This window comes from Mus pahari, chromosome 23 (genome assembly GCF_900095145.1).
Source record: "Mus pahari chromosome 23, PAHARI_EIJ_v1.1, whole genome shotgun sequence".
NCBI classification, from domain to species: Eukaryota; Metazoa; Chordata; class Mammalia; order Rodentia; family Muridae; genus Mus; species Mus pahari.
The window spans coordinates 31874461-31898626 of record NC_034612.1 but is presented as its reverse complement, the minus strand read 5'-3'; the positions used below and the strand labels follow the sequence as shown (position 1 = coordinate 31898626).

Here is a 24166-nt window from a genome sequence, read left to right as displayed (position 1 = left end):
GAGGCAGAGGCAGGTGAATTTCTGAGTTCGAGACCAGCCTGGTCTACAGAGTGAGTTCCAGGACAGCCAGGGCTACACAGAGAAACCCTGTCTCGAAAAAACCAAAACCAAAACCAAAGAAAAGAACATAAATGACTGTTGAGACTGTCTAGGGAATCCAGGGGAGGTGATAGGCCTTCCATGTTGCATGGCTTCACAGGATGCTACATGCCCGTCCCGAGTTGTAGCTCCTACCTACATGGCACCATGTGACACTCAGGCAGCCACACGGAAGCACACATCCTAGAGGGGTTTGTAGATTTATCAAGACTTCTGATCTTTAGAGGTTTTCCAAATAGACCTTCTACGGGGAAAAATGCATAATTGGTTCCATTTAGCATTTAGCTAAGTCTAATGTGTCAGGGGAAGGTTCGCCTAAGAATTAAAATAAGATCGGTTCTTCTACCTCCTTCCCTTCCTGCACCGTATCTGGTCCTGATAAAAAGTGAAGACTAGACAGAGGAGCAGATTGCAGGGCTTTCACAGAGCGCAACGGAAGTCTTCAGCGCAGCCTCATTATAGCTCGGCTTTACGTGTTTTACCTGATGCTGATGAAAAGATACTATTTCACAAGGGACAGAGATGTGAGTCGGTTAATTATAATATTTATGAGTGACTTCTTTTAGACTTTTTGGTTGCGGTAGAGCTGAAATTGTTGCAAAAATTTTTACATATTCTAATTATCTACCACCCCAGAATATATCACTCTAGTTCTATTCTTTACCCCAGGTCAGAATAGCCATAGGATGCCAGCCCACTTGATAACTCGGGTAGCAGTGCCGGAATGCCTTGCGGAGTCATTTCCCGCATCTCCCAACAGATTATGGCTGATTTCCTTGTTTCTGACCCAGAGCACCACTGTCTTTGACGGTCATTATCCTATTTATACCACAATCGCGTGCTAAATCAGATTTGCCGAACGGAATGAATGCCGCTAGTTATAAAACTTGGCAATCATTAACAATAATCACGACTCCTTGGTAATACAATCTCTGTCCCTTGTTATTGCTGCTGAAAACGTCTCGGTCAGTCAGTCGTGTTTGCTTCTCCTGCGCCTCTTGACAAAGGCGGAGTGTCACACACAGGATGCGGTGGTGCTCCAGCTAATCAATGTGCATTAAAAGGGCTTGACTAATCCTCATCTGCCTGCTGTATGATCTGGGGAGGAGGCCTCTCGGCTCCTCAGAATTGAGGAGGTTCTAAGAGCTGAAGGAATGGCTCAGTCAGGAAACCGATTGCAGGGTATGAGTAAGGACCCAGATTCTATCCCTCAGAACCTGCATGTAAAGGCTGGGCCCAGGAGCTGGGTAGGTAATAACAGGCAGATTCCTGGGGATCACAGCCGCCACCCAAGTCTAGCTGACTCAGTGAGCCTTAGGTTCAGTGAGAAAGCCTTAAAAATGAGGAGGAAGGGAGCTACAGGGGTGGCTCAGAGGGACGAGCACCTTCTGCACACGGAGAGACAGGTTCTGAGGTCCAAATTCTAGGACCCTTGTAAAAAGCTGGCTGCTGGTCGGCTTGGGGGCACACATATGCCTTTAATCCCAGCACTTGGGAGGCAGAGGCAGGAGGATCTCTGGGCGTCTGTTAGTTGTCATTCTGGTTTATGTAGTGAGTTCTAGGACAGACGGCTACTAGGACAGACGGCTACTAGGACAGACGGTTACACAGAGACGATCAAAACAGTAACGATAACAGGGTGTTGTAAAGTGTGTCTGTAGCCCCCCTCACTCTGGAAGGTTGAGGCAGGAGGATTTCTAGAGCTTGTTGAGTAGAGTGTGATATTAACAGGACAGAGACACTCTGCTCTGTCCACTACACTCGTGAATGTGGGAGCATGCACCCCCAATATGTGTACATACACCATAACACACTGCATACGCAGGCATGCATTCATGTGTATACCCACGCACAAAATGTTTTTAAAAGGTGGGGAACAACTGAAGAAGATTCCTGGCCTTCACAGGGTATGCAGAGGTGTACATAATACACACTTACAAACATGTACACACACACACACACACACATACACACACACACAAACGGATTAAAAGAATGAATGATAGAATCACAACAGAGCCACACAGAATCTGGTGGGTGTGTGAACACGTACTCCCTTAATCCCCACACCCAGTGCTCAGGGCAGACATTTGCCCTGTGCATTCTGTCCCTCCTATAGCCAAGCAGTTGTCCTGAGCTGCCAGGCAAAGAGAACACTGCATATTTCACGTATATTTCAAAATGCACAAATAAAAAGCCACAACCTCTGGGTGTATTCAGGAAGAGGAAACCCAGGGCTGCGATGGGCCGCATGCCAGGGTAACACTCTGACCTTCACCTTCCCAGGCCAGTCTCCACGGTCAGTTTCTCCAGAGTGTTTCATACCATGTAAGGAGACACTGACAACACTCGAGGACACATTTCTGATGTGTATGTTGGAACCTGGTATAGGTCACAGTTTAAAATTTCCAAGTCCAAATATATAAAGTCTTTCTTCAAACTAAGCTTTTTTAAATAATTGAGTCTATAACTGCAATTTATATGGATTTAGTTGAGTCAAGTGAAAATGAGCGACAGACTATGCTTAGACACTGCCTTTAAAAGAAAAACTTAAGGCAATATCTCCATAAATGATCTGGATTAGATTGGAGCTCAATTGGTAATCTAGGCATGCCTCAGATCTGAAATCCTCCTGCCTCAGCCTCGTGAAGACAGGGGATGACAAACCTTGGTCACAAGACCTACTTATTAAAATACTGCTAATTTTTACAATTTCATGCCATGCTGTGTGTGTGTGTGTGTGTGTGTGTGTGTGTGTGTGTGTGTGTGTCTAACTTCTGGGCATCAATACTTTTCTTCTACCACACAGGTCTGGAGATTGACCTTAGAAACTTAGGTCATCAGGCTTGGCTGCAAGCTCCTTTACCCTCTGAGCCATCTCGCTGGCCCCAGATATTGCTAATTTAAACACAACTGTATATGTGCATTTTCTGTTTCTCAGGGATGTTACTCTTAGGTTAGCAGAACATAGCCTGTGCCTTAGTGGCAACTGAGGTACAATCTGAAGAAGTTGTGAAAACAATAATATTAGCAATGGACAAAGAGAACAACTTTTTTTTTTTTTTAAGTCAGCAAAACAAGTAAGATCTTGGGTTAAAAAATATAAAATTCATATTGTCTGCAAACCATTCAAAGGAATCAATGGCTCCAAAGCCCTTTGAACTTCCAACAGTAGATCAATATTAAGCCTTAAACCACACCAGAGAGAGATGGACTGCATGGTGTCCCACCACACAGTGTTATCAATTACAGCAAGACTTTGTTTCTTTCGGACCATCACTTGGATTTTCAGAACTCACGTGCTATGCTCAGGTGGATGAACGGGCTTGTCTTGTTCTCTCCGTTCCTTTCATTCACAGCCTGCACGTAGTAAGCCCCAGCATCACTCGCTGTTGTAGCAAGGATCACCAGCTGATTCTCCAATGTGATGGCTCTGTTTCCGAGACAAGACAAGGCCACTTAGGGGGATATAGAAAAAGAAAAAGAAAGACCCAAACATGGGCTAGGGAGATGGTTCAGTTACTCAAGTACTTGTCTTGAAATCATGAGGACCCAAGTTTAATTCCTAAAACCCATGTGAAAAGCTGGCTCTGATGACATACTCCTAATCCCAGCACTGAGAAGGCAGACGTGAGCAGACCCTGAAGATTCACTGGCCATCCAGCTGTGTGGTTCAAATGAAAATGGCCTTCAAAGGCTCATATGTTTGGATACTGGGTCCCCACTTAGTGGAACTGTTTGAGAAGGATTAGGAGTGAGGATTCGAAAGCCCACAGCATTCTCGCATTCTCAGTTAGCTTTCTCTCTCTCTCTCTCTCTCTCTCTCTCTCTCTCTCTCTCTCTCTCTCTCTCTCTCCTTTGTGGTTGCTGCCTTAACTTGTAAGCTCTCAGCTACTGCTCTGGCTCCGTGCCTATCTACTACCAACTCCCCCACATCCCCTTGCCATGACGGTCATGGACTTAATGTCTGAAACTATAAGCAAGCCCTCAGTTAATTTTTTTTTTATAAGTTGCCTTTGCTCTAAATTCTATCCTACTTGGTGAATGTCAAGCTGTAGGTCTCCCTCCTCCTCAGGGTTGTTGAAGGGAGACTCACAGGGGATGAAGGGAAGAGAGTCAACTAACAGGGTTTCAGACAGCCCATGAGTATGAACAGAAATGATGATACATTCTAGCATCAGCTTTGGGGAGACAGATCAGCTTTACCTGGGGTGAGTCAAGGGTTATATGGTTTTGGGGAAGCAGGGTAGAAATATGCAGGGTGGGCAAAGGTCATTGGCTGAAGGCTAAGGTATTGAGATACTTCATCAGCATGGGGAGGCATTCCAGGGAATCTCAGGTGCCTGCTGAAAGGGTTCTTATAGGGAGAAAGGAAGCTGAACCTGTAATCTCACCAAGGCTATATGACATTCTGCAGGTAGAAGATATACAGGTTTGAGCTCGCCAGTCAAGGTCAGAGAAGGAAAAGTCTTGCTGGTAAAAGGAGTCCCCCATTTTTTGAGGAGCTCACAAGGCTATCTGACCAATGGTAAACTTTGACCTTAATTAGTAGAGTTCTCCATACCAGGCCAGTAAGAGATCTTGTCTCAAAATATAAGATGGAATGGAGCCTAAGGAATGATGGCTGAAAGTTGACCTCTGGCCTCCATGGGGATGTACACACATCTGTACACTATACTCACCATAGCCTCCCAAAAATAAAAAGGAAAAGGAAGAATAGACAAGAGAAATACATAGGCCAGTATGTGGCTTGCCTCTTATGCTGGGGCAGCATCCCACCATCTCAGGGGTTCTTCATCTGAAGGAGCTCTTGAGTATAAAGAAGATGGTATACACCTCCAGGGACTAAACAAGAGGTTCCTGAGGATTCACGTTACTGCCTGTTAGGAGTTCCAGGGGAACAGCTTCTTTTTCTAGGCCAAGCTATCTGGCCATGTTGTGGTCATATACCAGGTCCAGCATGGCCTTGGTAAGGGTGGAATGACATGGTTCCCACCTCTGTGCCAGAACCAACAGGCAGATCTCTGAATTCTTTTGTAAGGTTAAAAATAATGTGATTGCTGACTCATAAGAATCAAAGGGTTGGGGTCTCCTTGGGATGTTGATTCATAGGATAATCAAATGGGAACCTGGACTAAATGACTAGATTGATATGTAAAATAAAAGACTGGGCTTATGATCTGCAAGAGATGAGCTATCCAGAGAAATTTTAGGATTAAAAAGTGAGAACTGCTTGGAGAAAGGACATGAGCAGAAAATAGCGATCTAGAGAGCTTCAGAAAAGGCAGAACATAGAAAAATCAGTCTGGAAAGCTGTCTGGAAGCAGAGCATAGGCCACCAGCTTGGACCCACGAGTTGACTTTGACTCCTTTGCTCTCACTGCTCCCAGACACTCCTCCCTCAGAACCCATCTCAAGCAGATGCTGGTGCTAGACAGTCAGGGCCTCCTCAGCAGAGCAACGGACCACAGATTGATCTGTAGCAAGTGATCATGTGTCTTTTGCCACCTCAGAAATCTCACTGGAGCCTCCTCCAATGCCACTGCCCATAGTGCCGACTACTTCCATTTAAATTCTCTTTAAATTCTCCCATCGTTACTAGCTATGGAATGCACACTCCCTGTCTGTGCTCTCCCATCTAGTTGTATAGAGGGACAATTAAAGAACCATGTGTGTCCAACTTTTGCCACTCTAACACATGTTATCATCCAAAACTGATTCTTGAAAACTGTAACTGAGTTACTAAAAGTAAAAAAATCTCAAAATGTAATATCTTAACTTTGTTTATAATTTTGTGTTGGGCTGCATTCATAACTATGTTGGCCTGAAGATTGGATGTGCTTAAATTAATGACTAAATCCTCCCAGATACCCCAGTTTTAGCAAGCACCTTTGACCCACATACACTTTCTCTGAGCCCTCCCTGCCTGCTTAAGGTCACATAGAAACTTGCTGTCAGGTGAGACAAGGCCTTCTCCACACAGATGTGTACTTCCAGATTACACCTGCCTTGGTTTCTTTTCTTTTGCTACGATAAAAACATTTTGACAGAAGCAACTTTAAGGAGAAAGGGCTTATTCTGGCTCACAGTTCAAAGGTAAGGTCCATCATGGCAAAGATGTCAAGGCAAGAGGATGCTGAAGCAGCTGGTCTCATCTTATCCACAGTCAGGAAGCACAGAGAGAGGTAAGTCAGCTGGTGGTTAGCTCTCTTTCCCCATCTATACAGCCCAGGATGCCAGCCAGGGAATGGCTCCGCCCACAGTGGGTGAGTCTTTCTACCTCAATTAATGCAATCAAGACAGTCCCCTACAAGCATGCACAGAAGCCCTTTTCCTAGATACTTCTAAATTCTGTCAAGTTGACAATTAACAGTAGCCATCGCAGCATCATATAAAGTTCTCTCGCTGTGATAGTTAAGAAGGAAGAAGCCAATGAAGTTATAGTACCCACAAACCCAGGCTACTCCCTCCTGGAAGCTCTGTATCCTTCCATCCTGTTAGCCTGGAGCGCTCTGGCTTCCAAGCATGCATGTGGGCACACACATACACACAAACATACATGTATTAAAAACACATATGTATATACACATGCATCTACACACACACTAATGCATGTATGTATTCATGCATATGTCTACATACATGCATTCACACAGGCACACACATATATATGCACATGCACACATACTAATACATGCATGCATGCATACATGCACACACACTAATATACCCAGCAACACAAACATGCACTAATACATATATACTAAGACATGCTTATGTATGCATGTCTATACATGCTAAAACACACATATGCATGTATACATGCACACACACTAATACACATGCCAATGCACACATATGCATGTATGCATGCATCGACACACAAATATATACACACTAATACACACATATGTATGCATGCATGTGTCTACACATGATAATGCATACATGCATGCATACATGCATCTACACACATATGTGCATGCACATTCATATCACACACACACACACTCACACACTCACACACACTCACCCAAATGTTCATAACATGTGCTCTGGCTGACAAGCCAGGCCTAGAGGGTCTACACAGCATGAGCCCACCCTGTCTTCTTTCCAAGTTGCAGAGACTGAGCGTTCCACAGGGAAGGTCCTGTGCTCATTCTCTGCCCTACAGAGCCCTTCCAAAGTCAAAAAAAGCAGTCTCTCTTGAGGAATCAAAGGTAATAACCCGTTCCCTCCTGTTACCTTTTGGAGCTCTTTTTCCCAAAAACCTCCTGGTTTTTCTACATTGTATAAAATTATCTTAAGGAGCGATTGCTTGCTGGGCTCCCACAGGGTGTATTACATTTTAGGTCTCTATGGCTAACTTATTTCATGTCTCATTTGAGAAAATTTCCCTATTAGGAAGTTTTCAATTTTTCGTTCCATAAAAATATTTCAAAAAGAGTTTTACTATAATTATTTATGACTGCTTTATAGGTTCTTTTATAGAAGCATAGAAATTGTTCCATTTTATTTTAGTATATGTTACACTGGCACCTAAAATTAAATATGAATATTTACTACACATGAAGTTATACATTTAATAGTATAATTTTAAAATTGGATATATAACTTTTGCTTTCACATCTGATTTTTAGCACACTAATCTTAAGTATGTCTATTATTCCCCAGAATTAGTCATTTTAAAATGCTCATTAATTCTCTATATTATTTACCACAGTGTTTCAAGGCTACTGCAAATTAAAAAGTACATAAAAAATAAAAACAGTAAGTTTTATACCTATCAAGGTTTTTTATTTTGAATCTTTCTTCTTTTAGTTCTTGATTTCTGTACATAGTCAAGACTAAAATTTTTTTAAATGTACATATTGTTTAAAAAGACAGCCACAAAAATGCTGGATACTTGAAGGACATTTGGAAAGAGAAGCAAGTCCCTAGGATGCTATTCTTTCTCCCTGTAGGAAATATTTCAATGTAGAGGATTTATACAAAAGAAACTAACTTGTTAAAATACTACAAACATCTTCGATGCTATGTCATGACGAGTACTGTAATAGGTGTGCGTGTGTGTGCACCCACCTGTGTGTGTGATGTTGTGCATATGTGTGTGTTGCTATAGGTACATGTGTGTAGGGGAATTTGCATGCGTACACAGGGTACACATTTGCATGTGGAGACCAGAGGTTGATAATGTCATGAGTCTTCCTCAGGTGCCACCCACCTTCATTTTGGAGACAGGATCTCTCACTGGCCCCGGGATACACCAGTTCATCTAGACCAGCTGACCAGAGAATCCCAAGGATCTGCCTGCCCGAGCTCCACCAGGCTGCAATGACTGACAGGTGTTGTCTTGCTTAGCTATTTTTTTTTGTGTTCTGAGGACTGACCGTCCTTGTTTGTTCATGCGCAGTAAGCACCTAACCAACTGAGCCATGTGCCCAGCCATACTGGCTGTGAGACTGTGGGCCACAGTGGACAATTGCTGGTTTGGTCATGTGGCCAGGCCTCCAGAGGCACCTCCATTTCCTAGTGCCCAGGCTGATAGCCCCAGGAACTCACAGGGGTTTGCTTATTTGTTTTTATGACTATTAGGAAACATGGGTAGCATGAAGCCAACAATTTTGCGTGGTAGGACAGAAAGAATAGAAGGTTCTGATGTTGGTGTGTATGTGTGTACTTATGTGTGCAGGCACATGTGTAATTGTAGATGCACATGGATGTGTGTATATGGATGTGTGTATGTACATGTGGAAGTCAGGTGGCATCTTGAGTGCTGTTTCATTGGCACTATTCACCTCATTCTATTGAAATGTGTTGTTCTATTGGGCTAAGATATCTGACCAGGGAAGCCCAGGGATCTGCCTGCTTCTACCTCACCAATGCTGGAATTACAAGTATGCACCAGACCTGGCTCTTTTTTTCTTTTTTTCTTTTAAATGTTGGTTTTAGGCTGTGAACTTGTCTGGTCTTCTTGTTTTCATGATAAGCTGGTAAGTGCTTTACAAACTGAGCCTTCTCCCCAGGCCACCAAATCACTCCTCCTGAGGCAGCCCACCCCATCTGTTCTAGTTAGCTTTAACCATTAATTTGTCACAGGCTAGGGTCACCTGAAAGAGCAGTCATGATTGATGAATGGCCCAGATCAGGCTAGTCTGTGGGAAATGGTTTCTTCTGTTAACCGATGTAGAATGGTCCAGTCCACTATGGGTGGCACCACTCCCTGGGCTGTTGGGCCCAGATTGTATAAGAAAGCTAATGAAGCATGAGCCTGTGAGCTGGCCAGGGAGTAGTGTTGCCTCATGGTTTCTACTTCAAGTTCCCATATCTTTTCCTGCCTCAACTTCCCTCAATGACAGACTGTAATCTGTAAATTGAAGTGAACACACCCTTCCCTTAAGTTGCCTTTGGTCATGGTATTTGTTGCAGAGACAGAATAGAACTCAGCCACCAGCTCTTCACTGTCATTTCACAAGGTTAACACCTCTTTCTTATAATCAAGTTTACTTGAGTTTGAGTTCCTGAGACTAGAGGTGGACACTTTACAGATGTAGACTCAGAACAGCCTTACAAGCTCACATCCATTCAATATTTTAAGACAGCAGGTCTTCTGTGCATACAGCAAAATCCTAGGAATATCTTTTTATATGTGCAGACATAAAATGGGAATGGGGTTGGTCTGTGAGTGGTAAGAGCACAAGCCATTTTCTTTTGAATCCTGTATTTTTAAAATTTTTCCAATCTCCCTACAACAAACATGCATATCACTTTTGTTATCAGAAGAATGGATGATGTTGAGAAGAAGTGCAGGGGGGCACGCTCAGTGATTACAGGAGCAGAGTTTAATACCTTGCCCCTAATAGGAACAGCTCGGCTTTATTATAACATAATTCCAAAGAACTCATTTAAAACTTGCATTGACTTTGCAGGAAAATTATAGCATTCAGCCCGAGAGATTTTCCCTTAACTTTACCGCAATAAATGTATGTATTTTCTAAAAAATAAAATTATATTTTTAGTCTTCCACCACCTTCATTCCACACTTTAAAAACAAAACTTTAGGATTCTAACTTCTAATTCAAGGAGTCAGTAATAAAAGTAGTGCGGGTGGAAAAAACCTTCAGCCGTGTCGGCAAACAGAGCTGGCTCTGAGGGAACTGTAACACTGGGTTCATACAGAGCGAATCAGGTCACTCAGAGGTGAACTCCAGCTACAGGAAGTGTTCTCAGAAGCCAGGGACGTATCTGTGGTCCTGGTAAGATGGAGCTCATTGACAGAGATAACACCACAGGTCTGTAAAGGATGCCAATTTCCAACAGGCACTTCCTCAGTGCCCCTGGTCATTCTTCTTTTGACTCTAGTCTGTTGGGGAGCTGTCAGATGGAATAACCCTTTCTTTCAGAAAAGATAAAACTCAAGGCATGGAGGGGCTACCTCGGGCCACTGACCAGGAAGACTGATCAAAGTATTTGTTCAATGGGCTCAGGATGTAGCTCAGTTGGCAGAGTGCCTGTCTAGCACGCATGGCCCTGGGTACCATCTCAACAGCACCATATAAGTCAGGGTTGGTGCCCACACATGTGATCCTAGAACTCCAGAGGCAGACAGAAGGATCAGAGGTTCAAGGTCAGACTTGGCTGCACAGTGATTTGAGGTCAGCCTAGCTAAATGAGACCCTGTCTCAACAAAACAAAACACAACAACAACATAATTGTTAGAGAAAAATGACATTAGACACGGATAATCAGATGTCTGGGGACGCTCTGCATGTGGGATCCTGTAGTTGATCTCCTTTGCTGCACTTGTCCAATCCAAGGGAAGTCCCTATATCACAACACACCATCTCTCAGGCATATAATGTTGATGTAGAAATTCTCAAGGTTCTGGATTTGTGGTTTGTGAAAATAGCCCCACTGGGTACCTTGTAGATGCCTGAAGACCAGGAAGGAAAAGGAAGGGTATTCAATGACCCCGATTCATCATGTAGTGAGGCAGTGAGCAACCATTTAAGTCCCAGGCCTGAGTCTGAGTGAGTTCGGTCTCACTCAAGCCGAACTGAGAGCACATAGTTTTCATTGCACAGAGCCTGAACTGGCCTATCTGGACACACTGCAGTCATCTTCCTTGGGGAAGCTGGTGGGTCAATGTCAGGAGTTCTGGGGATGTGCCAAAGTAGTTTTCAGAATCTGCAAGAGAGCCTCTCCTATCTTCCATGAAAAGGTAAATCATCTTAAACTACCACTAGATAGTTATTGATTGTTTAAATGTGTGTGTGTGTGTGTATGCATGGTATATGTGCATGCGTTTGTTTGCATATGCCTGCCTGTGGTGTGTATGTGTGTGTGTGAATGTGGTGTGTGTGCATGCATTTGTGTGTGTGTGCATGCATGTATGTGTGCCTGTGTGTGAATGTGGTGTGTGTGCATACATGTATGTGTGTGAGTATGAGTGTGTATATGCATTTGTGTATATGTATTTGCCTGTGTGTGTGCATGCATATGTGTGTGAGTGTGTGTGCATGTGTGTGTGTGTGAATGCAGAAGTTCAAGTCCAACCATTGGTACCATTCCTCAACAGCTGTACACCTTGTTTTTGTATTTTGAGGTAGGGTCTCTGATTTCCCCAAAACTTGATAGTTTGACTATACTAATCAGCCACCAAACCCCAGAGACCTGCCTGTTTTTAACCTCTCCCACGGGAACTGAGCACCATCATACCCAGCTTTTTCATGTGGGTCCCAGGGATTGAACTCACATCCTTATGCTTTCATGTCAAACATTTCGCCAAATGAGCTGCCTCCCCAACTCACCAGTGAATATTCTGGTCTCGGACATTTTCAACAGAAGCTAGGATGCTAGTGTAAGCCCTGCTTTGTACTGGATGAGGAAACCGTGGTAGCATCCAGTAAAAGAAGAGCTCTGGGCACGGACTGAGAAAGCACAATGTAATGTAGAAATGCTGAAAAAGCGTCTAATCGGTCTCAAATGACACTCAAAGAAACCGCACAGGAAAGGTTTGAAAACGAAGCTGTTCTTAAAGCCTTAAAAAGCTGAAAATGTCTGAAACAGGCTCCGTTTTAACTAAATGACCATTTAATGGGCTGGTTCCAAGACACTGTGTTCCGAGTGTGATTTGGATCCCAAATTCCACCGTGTAATAGCAAGTTCAAGGCAGCCAGCTTTGGACTGATGAACTTGCCTTGGTTGTGTAATTACAAGAACTAAAATTGCTTCCAAGTAGTTTAGGGAACTGTGAGGCAAAGGAGCCTGAGTAAATGCTGAGGCACTAACGTGACAGATTTACTTCGTCAAGGGGTGAACACTTGCTGCCAGTTACCAGCTCTGAGGGGAGGAAGTACGTAACACAATGTATTTATTTTTATCATCATTTGTTTATTATTATGTTTGAGTGTTCATGTACATGTATGTATGTATGCCATGTGTGTACCTGGTGCCCATAGAAGCCAGAAGAGGGCAAAGGATCCCTTGGAACTGGAGTTAGAGATGGTTATGAGCTGTCATGTGGGTGCTGGAAACTAAACCTGGATCTTCTGCAAAATCAGTAAGTGCTTTTAACCACTGAGCCATCTTGTCAGGCCCAGGAAATATATCATATATAAGTAGCAAGTGTAGGGACTGGGGCATCGCATTGTTTAGTGGTAGAGCCCCTGCCTAGAATCCCCCAGTGAGGGGCTGGGGGTGTGGCTCAAGGGTAGAACATGTGCTTCAGGATGCACAAACCTGAGTTCCCAGCCCTAGTGCTGCATACAGCAATGCTAGCAATGAGAAGACATACATCAGTGAGTCTGAGGGCTGTGGTTCTCGACAAAGAACATACAGTTCCCAGCAAGGCAGGACACTGTGATAAGGTGCACCACTTGATTTGTTATGCCATGCGGACATCAGTAAGCATAACAGGAAGCTCAACCACAGTCCTCAGTAAGTGGCCAGCACCTTGCACAATGTTTCCATGTATCCATGCAGGGGTTCTTTTCTCCTGCAGATATGGCTCATTTCATAATAGCCGGCATACTGAAAGGATACAATTACATTTATGTCAATTCTCTATTCTCCAATTCTATTTTGACTGCCAATTCTTTAGTTACAGACGCCAGTTGTGGGAAGCCACATTCGCCATTACAAGATGGCACCTGAGCCCGAAGGGGCTTGTTGTCAGTTAGGCCAACTAACTGACAACTGTTGTGCACATGCTCAAACAGCACAGATGATGAGTCACAGCTCAAGCCCGGAGCATGCAAATGAGGGTATATAGTGAGCACCAATCANNGNGNGACACATTCCTCTTAGGCCTATTTAAGCAGCACCAGTTTTCGGGCTCGGGGTCTTTTCGCTTCAGCAATCAAACCCGTTATAAATGTCTGCAGAAGGATCCTGTTGTGGCGTGTCTTTCTTGCTGGCGAGTCAGGCAAATTGTGGGACTGACTTTGTGCAATGGTTTCTCCCTAAAATCCTTTATATCCGAAGTAACTCAGATACACATTTTGTCTAATCCACAATGGTCCCAACTTTTCAAGGACTGAGTCTGGAAAATAGTATGTACCCACCAACGATAGTCTGTGAAGGAAATACCCAGGCATTCATGTTCACCTACTCGCTATGGCTGCTCTTGTAGGAACTGGCAAGTACCTCCTGGTGCCCAGAACACAGGCAAGGAGCAGAATCATTTAGCCATTCAGGGACTCTTTATGGATGCTATATAACACTCCCAGGAAAGGCACACTGTGGGGACTTAGGGAGATGGCTCAGTTAGTAAAGTGTTTGCTTTGCAAACATGAGGACCTGAGTTTGATCCCCAAAATCCATGTACAAATGCTGGGTGCAGCAGAGGAGGTCCATAATCCCAGCCCTGGAGAGGCAGAAGCAGCAGCAGCCCTGGGACTTTCTGGTCAGTAAGTCTATCTGAATCAGCAAGCTCCTGGTCTAGGTAAAACGCTGTCTCAAAAAAGCAAGGTAGAGAACGATTAAGGAAGATAAACAGTGTCAACATCTGGACTCTACAGACATGTCATGTGCGCGCGCGCACACACACACACACACGCACGCGCACACACACACACACACACACACACACACACACACAGCACACCGGGAGGTATAGTCACTGGATTTGAAGGGATATTCCCCTAGGTGATGAGTCCTAACAGTGCAAAGGAATCAATGGGCGAAGCTTCTCTGTGTGTTTTGTAGACTGTAGGGTCTAGGCAAGCCTCACTTGCAGACAGCCCACCACAGTGCTTACAGCTCTGTCCACAGATACCACAGCAGATGTAAAATCTGGAGAGGTAGCACCTTGGGAAGACAGACTAGCCTAGAAGACAGTGACAGCTCAGAATGAGATGACAAACCACTTCTGCAGGTGACTGGGAGGAAGTATTATCCACATGTGTGCTGACTCACTTCCCCCTAGGGTGGGCAACATGCCCAAGCTAGGCTTGGCCTGGAGGCAGACAGATTTAGGGCAGCTTAGCCACCCAGAGCCCCTATTTGTCTTCTGCTACACCCATGTCCTTTCCCAACAAAGCTCTTAGCAACCTGAGACCCCCACAGGCACCAAGCTACATATAAACCCCTAGCAACCCTTAGTGTATTCTTCTGCAGTCAAGCATGTCCTAGAACACATTCAAGAGATACAGCCGTGTGCCCACCCTAGCAACCCTTAGTGTATTCTGCAGCTAAGCACGTCCTAGAACACATTCAAGAGATACAGGCAGTGTGCTCATCCAGTCTGCGACTGGCTTTGTGCATACGTATAGTAAAACAAACTGTTCTTTGAGTGAACTTGTAGCGAAAACATTGAATTTGCCATTTCATGCCTAGGCATGACTGGGTATGCATACACTTAAAATCAGATGCATCGTGAGGAAGGGTCAGCACCATGAACAAAGGGCCATGCAACCCGACTCTGTCAATCAAAACAAAAAACAACCCCCACTCTGCCCCTGGAAACTAACTCTGCCTTTTCCTGGACCCACAAAAGGAACTCTCAGGCAGTCACAGGGGCTCTTGAGCTCATGCTCAGAGGTTTCTGCTCCCACGCAGCAGCATGGCCTCTCTGTACACTCATCTTCCTTCTGAGTAAAACCCCTCCTTTGCTAGCTGTGCCTCTTCAGTTCTTTTAACAAGGAGCTAAGAAAGAAACCCTCAGTCTACACAGAGACAGTGGGGGATCTTCACAAATCTTTGAAACAGGCATAGGTGCAGCGTGAGTGTCCCAGTCAGTGTGGTCCACAGTGGCAGAGAGAAACTTCAGGGAGCCACCAGGCCATTGGAAGAGCAGCGGAGACAGACACCCATCCAGGGACACACTAGTCTCTTATCAAAGGAGAAAGGAGATGTGAACTCAGGTGCCCATCCCCCAGCACAGTGCCCTGGATGTCTGGAGACTGGCGTGAGACTGGACAGTGCCTGGCAGTTAAAGTCCTGCGTGCCTATAGAGAAGACAGGCCATGCCTACAGTTGGCAGGAAGTTACAACTTAAACAGGTACAAGGAGAAGTGATCACAGTATTCCGGGTTAGCACAGCGATACTCCAGGTGATCACACAGTGCCTCGTGGGTAGCAGTGGGAGGGGATGAGACCCATTCCCGAATGGAAATTCCCTCAAGCTCATCACTTGTTTTCCCGTTTGTAAAACAGACACCACTGCTACGTAAAGGGTTTCTGTGAAGTTCAATATCAGGTAAGGAAGTGAAAGAGGATGCCCCACGCTATTCTTGTGCTGTCTGCTGACTTTGCTTGTGGTTTTTTCTAGAGATGATAAATATGACTGGCAAAGGAGAAAATGTATCAGCTAGGGCTCCACACACACATTAAAGCAAGGCAGAGTGACAAGTCACCATGCAGCATTTTCTTGATTAATAATGGATTGATATGGAAGGACCCAGTCCACTGTGAGCAATGGGATCCCTGGACTAGCATTTCTGGGTTGTGCAAGAAAGCAGGCTGGGGAAGTCATGGAGGGCAAGCCAATAAGCAGTGCTTCTCTGTGATCTTAGCTTCAGTTCTTGCCTTCAGGTTCCTGTTTGAGTTCCTACGGTTACTTCCCCTCCTAATGGACTGTTACTAGGATGTGCTACAGCGATGTACCAAAGAAACCCTTTCCTCTCCAACGTGCTTGTTTGTCATGGTATTTGTGGTAGTTTGAATGTAATTGGTCACCACAGGCCGGGAGGGAGTAGCACTTTTTGGAGGTGTGGCCTTGTTAGAGTAGGTGTGGCCTTGTTGGAGGAAGTGTGTCACTGGAAGAAGCTACACCCGGTGTAGCACACAGTGTCCTGCTGCTGCCTTTGGATCAAGATGTAGAACTCTCAGCTCCTTCTTCAGCACCATGTCTGCCTGGCTGCCTCCACGCTCCCCGTCATGATGATAATAGTCTAAACTTCTGAAACTGTAAGCCAGCCCCAATCAAATGTTTTACTTTATGAGAGGTGCCTTGGTCAGGGTGTCTCTTTACAGCCATAAAGCCCATCCTAAGAGCGTATTTTATTACAGCAACAGAAAGTAAACTAAGGGCAAGGATAGATTATCAGCAAGCTTTGAAACCATGGAAGGTGGGGCTTACTTGGAAGGAGTGGGACCTTAGAGATGTGTACTTGAGATCTAGCTCATCCTGGCTCCTTGTCCCTGTTCTCAGCTTCCTGACCATCACCAGGTGAAGAGCTGCCTCCACCATGTTCTCTTGGCACCACTTACCCAAGCAAGCATGGACTGAACTCTCTGAGAGCCCATGCACCAGCAGAAGCCTTTCTACCTTGTTTCTGCCATGTGTTTGGTCCAAACAGTAGAAGGGCCCCAAATAGAAAGGGTCTCTAGGTGGCGACCACTCGAACCAAGACAGGAAGGTTGTAGGGAGGAGAAGCTAGGAATTCAACAACACCAATTTCTCTCAATGTCTTCTTTCTTCGGAACAAGACACCCCTTGCCACTGCAGAAAAAGGAGCACAGGGAGAGCTCTTGACCCCTGCTCCCTGGAGCTCTAACTGTGCAGGATTAAGCTTCATGGCAGGATCAAGCATCGGGAGCCGCCTCTCTCAAAGAGCCTGCTCATCTCTAAAAGCAAATAACCACAGAGGAATACTTGAAAATTACTCGCCGAGCAAATTGCTTTTTTGAATGTTCTCCGCCTCTCATGTCTGTTTCAGCATCGGCTTCTCTTTGAAGGAGAATAATTATTGCCAAGAGTTTTGCTCTTTTGTTAAAGTCCTTTTGATGACTAAGTGACAAAGCTGTGCCCACAGAGATGGGAGCACCTGTGACAGCAGGGGCTGACGGGTGTCTTAAGTGTGACAGCCAATCTTGGTGATGGCAGGGCCTCTCTGAGAAGGAAGGCTCCTCAAGCTACAGGAAGACTGGCATAGCCCCCATGACAATCCTCCAACAGTGAAGGCTGAGATAGGCCTAGAGGAGGGCTGGGAATATAGCTTAGAGGCAGAGTGCATGCTTCGCAAGCTATATTCATCCCAAGCTATATTCATTCCAGCACCACAAATAAATGAACAAAGAAATCTAGAAGCAAATCCAATTTTCTTTCTGGAAGCTACCATGGTGGACATGGCATGTATATAAATGGAGTCCCTCCTGGGCTCCCTACTGTCACCCCACCAGCAGGTGCCACTGCTCTCGGTGCCTGTAGATGTAGCCTAGGAAGGAGGTATAGATCAGCATTGAAATACTGAACAGGTACAGAACACGTAGGAGCAAGGCTGTGCACTCTTGACTTCGCTGTGCCCTGGGCTAGGGTGTAAAGTGCTTGCCTTGCAGAAATGAGCACCTGAGTCCCCAGAACTTATTCTTAAAAGCAGATGTGGCAGTAAACATCTATAATTCCAGTTCTGGGGAGGCAGAGACTAGTGGATTCCTAATGGCTCTCTGGTCTACCAGCCTAGCGTTTGATTAGCTCCAGGCCAGTGAGAGACCCTGTACCAAAACCCAAGATGGAATGAGGCCTTTACAAACATGTGATCACACATACACTTACACACGAAACACACACACACACACACACACACACACACACACACACACACACACACACAAACACATATAAACTTATTACAAAAGGAAACCCTAGACTTCTCAATTGAACTTTTGGGAAGGCTTGCTGGTCCTTTGTTAGTGTGACAAAGCTTCTCTTGGGCAGACTGGGCTGGTACCAACAGGCCCTGCCTGAATCATTTACACCTGTGCCAGGAATTATTCCAAAAATCTGACTGTTCCTACCCCGAATCAGTAGCTGTCCTTTTGTCCTTTTCAGAGTCAGGAGCGGTTCCCTGCTGACTCCTCCACCTGAGTCTACTTCTTTTGGGGGGGGTGGGGGGGTGGACTACATGGCCACTCCAGTTCCTCCCAGGAGTCCTGTTCCTTTTATTGTCCCCTTTAGAACCCAACCTCTGCTCTGCCCTCCTCTGAGCAATAGTGCGATTAGGCCCTTTTGTGCTTCCTCAGGGCCAAGCAAGCTTCTGAGAACTCTGCCACACATTCTCTTGCCCTCGCAGCAACCCAGGTATTCAGATCTCTTTGAGGTGGTTGGTGGCCCACATCAAGAGCTTGGGTCCAGAGACAGCTACATAGGACCTCCTTTTCTGACACTCCTCAGCCAAGGGACATTGCCACCCCAAACTAGGTCCTTGACTAGTGGCCCATTACTCAGGTCCTGCTCTGTGAAATGAGGATAAGAGTGGCTAACATTTAGTGCTGGCATGAGAATCAATGTGGTATTAATAACATTAACATGGTGGTTTGAGAGTTCCACATGATAACAGTAACAAAGTAGTCTGTAGAATATCTAAGCTCAAACTGAGATGCAGATGACAGCGTTTCCCCCTCTCAGACAGGATATGGAAGCTTATGGGTGGATACACTTCCCAAAGAAAGTGAAAGTGACTGTAAGCCAACACCTGCCCCCCTCCCTTATCTAGATGCATCCTTCATAAATCCAGGACACTCTCCCTAAGCAGTGCCTGGCAGGCCACAAGCAGAGCAATACACTGGGAGCTTTGTGCAGCAAGAAGGCATCTCAGTCCCCTCTCCCTTCTCCAGGCTGTACATGTGGCTCCTAAGGGCAGAGCTGCCATATGATACAGGGTAGCAATGATGTCAGCACTGGCTATAATATGGGTAGGGCTGGCCCCACAGGCTTGAGCAAGCTTCAGTCACTGTCACAGGCCAGCAGGATGAATGTGCCACCAGTCATCAGGGCTCTATGGGGGAGTCTCATGCCACCCTGGTTATGGAAAGAGGGGGTTAAGGGACTCTTTTTCTTACCCAAGGAACCCCAAAGCCAAGTCTCCGGGCTCCTTCTCTAGAAGATAAGTTACCTAGGAGGGAGCCATCAGCATCAGTCAGGCTAACAGGAGGCAAGACTGAGAACCTTAGACTCAGTCACTAAAGATTAATGGAGACAGTTTGTTTTGGAGATAGGAAGGGAATAGTTTTCTTAAGGGCTACCAACTTTCACACTTCCTGGAAATGGTTTATGAAACCCCCGTGTTCTGGTGCCTGGTGATATACCCCAAATACAGATACAAATAAAGTCGGGGGCCTTTCTGCTATTAATTGCAACAATGATCCTGTAAGGAAAGGGCACATGGATGTAATGTTACTATTTTCTTTGGTGCGTGTGTATTTGTGTTCATTCATGTGTAGGCATGCATGCTTGGATGTGTGCTTGTGTACATGTGTTTGTGGAGGTCAATCTTCCTTGTTGTTCCTCGGGAGCCATCAACGTTGTTTTTTGAGAATCTCTTTGGTTTTGGAGGTCCTCTGGCTAAGGCATGGGGCTAGCTGGGTATGTTGGGATGGCTATCCAGTGAGCCCCAGGGATCCACCCGTCTATGCCTCGCAAGGGCTGAGACTGCAAACATGTGCCACCATGCCTGGTCTTTTGAGCTCAGGTCTTCATACTTCCAAGACAAGTACTTCACTGACTAAGCTACCGTCCCAGTCCCTAGGAACTAAATTACTCTTAAGGCCAATATATCCAACATGCAAATAGAAACTGGAAAACAGACAAAAGGTAAACGCTATTCCCAAGCTGTCTCTGCTTTTGATATTATTGATCAGTGTGAAATAAATTTTCACGATAAATGTGACACAAGAATGAAACCACACCTGCCTCTAATGGCTTCCTAGAGAGCAGCTGTACTGACTCTTGTGCCCCATGTGAAATGTTCACTCTTGGTGCCAGGTCACATTCCTGAGCACACATTTTACATTTCCCACAAGCACTACTTAACTAGTTACCCTGAACCAAAATGACTAAAGTCAACCAAGAACTAAAGTTTGAACAGAATAAAAGACTGCAAATGTCCATTCTTTCAATGCCTCTCAGAGCTCGAGGCTTCCTACCTGCTGGCTAGCTCTCTCGGTGCTAAGAGGTGCTATGTGGGCTTCTGGAGGAGAGTCATCAGTGGACTTGACCAGCATAATGCCCTTCAGTCTATGCTACAACACTCACTTGCTGGCCAAGATGTCCCTCTGGGGCTCCAGTGGCATGGCTGTCATAGGGATAACTAACAGCTGACCAGCTGGATTCGAGGGAAATCTACTGGAGGGAAATTATGCCTAACACAGTAGTTTCAGTTCAAAAATTATGGGAAACACTTATTGGGGAATCTATTGATATGTAGGAGAGTCATGGGGCTTAGTGGTCTTCATCATCCTATGGGGAACCAGAGATGGAGATCAGGCCTCATTATTCATTCCAGACTGTGGTTTCTTCAATTCCAACCCACTCACCCACCCACAACATCAGTAGTTTCCAGAGAAATGTTGATGTATGGAGTTTGGGCAGGAAAGGTATAAGATGAGGTCGGAATACTGTCTACCACATGGCACAGGGGCCAAGTCTAAGTCATGTCAAAGGCAGTGAGGGGGTCATCTTAAGAAGGGGGCACCAAGCATCATTTGGAAGGCTTGCAAGTTGGGGAATAATCAAAGCCATCTCTCCCTGAAGACAATATGGCTTACATGGAAGGCCACTAACAAACAACAGTAATAGTGACCACAATTCAAAGAACCAGGAAGTTTATCAAGGATTTCTGGAACAAGAAAAAAATCTTTTCATTTTCACTAACATGAAAAGTACATATTCATTTTGTGTGTGTATGTGCAGGTATGTATTTGTTCATGTGTGCTTAGATCTGCATGCATACATATGTGTGTAGGTCAGGTCAACTTCAGGTGCCATTCCTTAGGAGACATCTACCTTGATTCTCAAAGACAAGTCTCTCACTGGGATCTGGTACTGGTGGGAAACCAGTAAACCCCTGGGACCCATCTGCCTGTCTCTGTCTCCCCAAGTTTTGCAAGTGTATGCCACCACATCTGGCATTTCATGTGGATTTGGGGGAAACATTTTACTGAGTGAGCCATGTTCCCAGCCTCCAAATTCACTTTTGAACATTGAGTAAACGTTGTCTCTATTTACAGTGTATGACATGATGTTTTGATATGTGTGCACCTTGTGATTTATCATCTGATTAATGTCTGTATACCTCATACAATGACCCTGTAGTGAGAACACACTAAAAATATACTCTATTAGCAATTTGAAAGTATAGTTATTATATTGTTATTAACTATAGTCACCAGGATATAAAATTGATTTTTTAAAATTATCTTCTATTTTAATTGTGGTAGTCAAACTCAGACTCTCCTATTACAAGGCAAGCTCTCTACCAGCTGAGCCATCATCCCTGCCCTACAGTTGAATTTTGAATGTATTTCTTGTAACTGAAATTGTGTAATTTGTGAGTTACTTTATTGGTACCTATGATAAATGGCCTGATGGAGACACCTCAAGGGAAGAAAGCCTTATTTTGGCTCATGGTTTCAGACAGATTTCTGTCTATGATGTGGGAGGCACGAGGGAAGTCATGGTGGCAAGAGTGTATGGTAGAGGCTTGTTTACATACTGGTGCACCAGAAAGCAGAGAAACCAAAGTTCTGGTCTATAATCTCCAGAGACCTGCCTCTAGTGACCCCAATTTGCCAGCCAGACCCAAAATCCTAGAGTTCATAGCTTTCAATATTATAGGAAAGAGATCAAGTGTTAAACCCATGAGTCACTGAGGCACACGCCACTTCAAACTGTAACATCCTCTGACTGTAAGGGTACTGACCATCCTTCCACACCTCCAATTCTATTTCTATGTAACAGGACCAGACATACAAAAACAAGGTGAGAATCACAGCACCACATAACAGTGCTGCAGCAACATTCGTCTGAACACTGAGCAAATGCAAACAGGATTTAAGGTGAAGCCCCCGAAAAGCATGGTAGGAAGAAGATAAAGATCAAAACCCAGAGAGACACTGTACTGGCTAGCACTGCTCCTCAACCCGATGAGCTCTAGGACCGCCTAGGAGAGAAGCATAAGTGTCTGGGTGTGTCTGCAAGCGTGTTTTGGGGAGGTTTAAGTGAGGATGCCCCATCTGAATGTGGGCAGCATTCGTCCTGTTCTGGGGTCCTCAGCTGAATTAAAAGAATGTGGGCTGAGCACCAGCATCCATTCCTCTCTGCATCATCATCTTCCTGACAGCAGATGTCACATGACCTCCTGCTCCCACCTCCATGCCATTCCTGTTGTGATAGATTGCACTCTCAGCCTAGGAGACAAGCAGACAAACACCCCCTCCTCAGCCCCAAACCAACAAAACCACCAAACAAAAGCACTCCTTCTCAAGTTGATCCTTGTCAAGTGTTTTGTCATAGCAACAAGGAAAGTAATGTTCATGGATTAGAATATGCAATGGAGTAAAATTAAATTTTCTATAAACAATCCTACAGGTATCATTTCTGTCAAAACTCTGCAAGACTTTTTTTTGTAGATGTAGGAAAGAATGATCTAAAATTAATATGAAAAGAAAAAAAAAACAACTTTGAGGAAAAAGAAGGAATAAAGTAAATGGAATTTTTCTACTAAATAGTAAGACTTAACCATGTAGCTACCGAAATCAAAATGGGTGGTCTTGAGGGATAAGAAGACATATTCAACAGAACTGAATAAATACTCCTGAGATTTATGTAGACTATTGAGAGCAATGATGTTTAACAGAAGCTCAAGAAAAAGTCATGGTAAGGAGAGTAGTCAACAAACAGCATGGTGGAAATTTCATATTGAATGGGCAAAAGGAAATCAAACCCAATTTCACATCTATTTCCTTTACAAAAAAAGTAACTCTCGAATGGCAACAGATGTCACATGTAAGGCACAGACCCATGGCAGGGGTAAAGTACAGGGGAAGCCTCATGAAGGGCAACCGATGTCACATGTAAGGCACAGACCCACAGCAGGTATAAAGTACAGCAGGAGAAGCCTCATGAAGGGCAACCGATGTCACATGTAAGGCACAGACCTACAGCAGGGATAGAGTACAGGAGAAGCCTCATGAAGGGCAACCGATGTCACATGTAAGGCACAGACCTACAGCAGGGATAAAGTAAAGAACAGGGGAAGTCTTTCAGAACCTAGGGTTTGGCGAAACTCAGTAAGCTGGACTTCATCAAAATTATTTCATTTTCTATGAGAGATTCCTTTAAAACGAGAGGGGATATCTGGGAAGCACAAATCCCAGAATGGATACATTTCTACAATATACAGAATCTGCACAAGTCAAAGAGGTGGACTGGATGACCCAGCAGTAAAAGCACCTGGTCCCCAGACCTGGCATAGTGCAAAGAGAGAAACTATTCCCATGGGTTGTTCTCTGGTCCCACTCCCACATGCACACTGTGACACATGACCACCTAGTCATGTAAATAATAAATACATATAATTAACAACAACAACAACAAATCTAAGTTCTCTAACCATCCACCTAAAAGCAGGCAAAGGAAAAGGAGCAGCATCCATCCAGAGAGAAAGTACTAGGATACAGGGGATGCTCAGTCCAGGAGTGAACAGTCCCCAAAGAGAGTACACAGGGGATGCTCACAGAAAGAGTACAAGGATACAGGGGATGCTTGTTCTAAGAATGAGCACCCCATCAGAGACAGTACAAGGATGCAGAAGATGCTCAGTCCATGAGTGAGCACCCATACACA

The 24166-nt window shown here is 44.8% G+C and overlaps 1 protein-coding gene across 1 annotated transcript in view; it reads right to left on the bottom strand.

Moving 5' to 3' along the window:
* Nucleotides 1–24166, bottom strand: part of Sdk1 (sidekick cell adhesion molecule 1) — a 953795-nt gene that overhangs the window by 403689 nt on the left and 525940 nt on the right. Inside the window, exon 5 of the mRNA XM_021222746.2 lies at nucleotides 3399–3532. Within this exon, the coding sequence (XP_021078405.1) occupies nucleotides 3399–3532 (134 nt within the window). The remainder of the gene's footprint in view (nucleotides 1–3398; nucleotides 3533–24166) is intronic.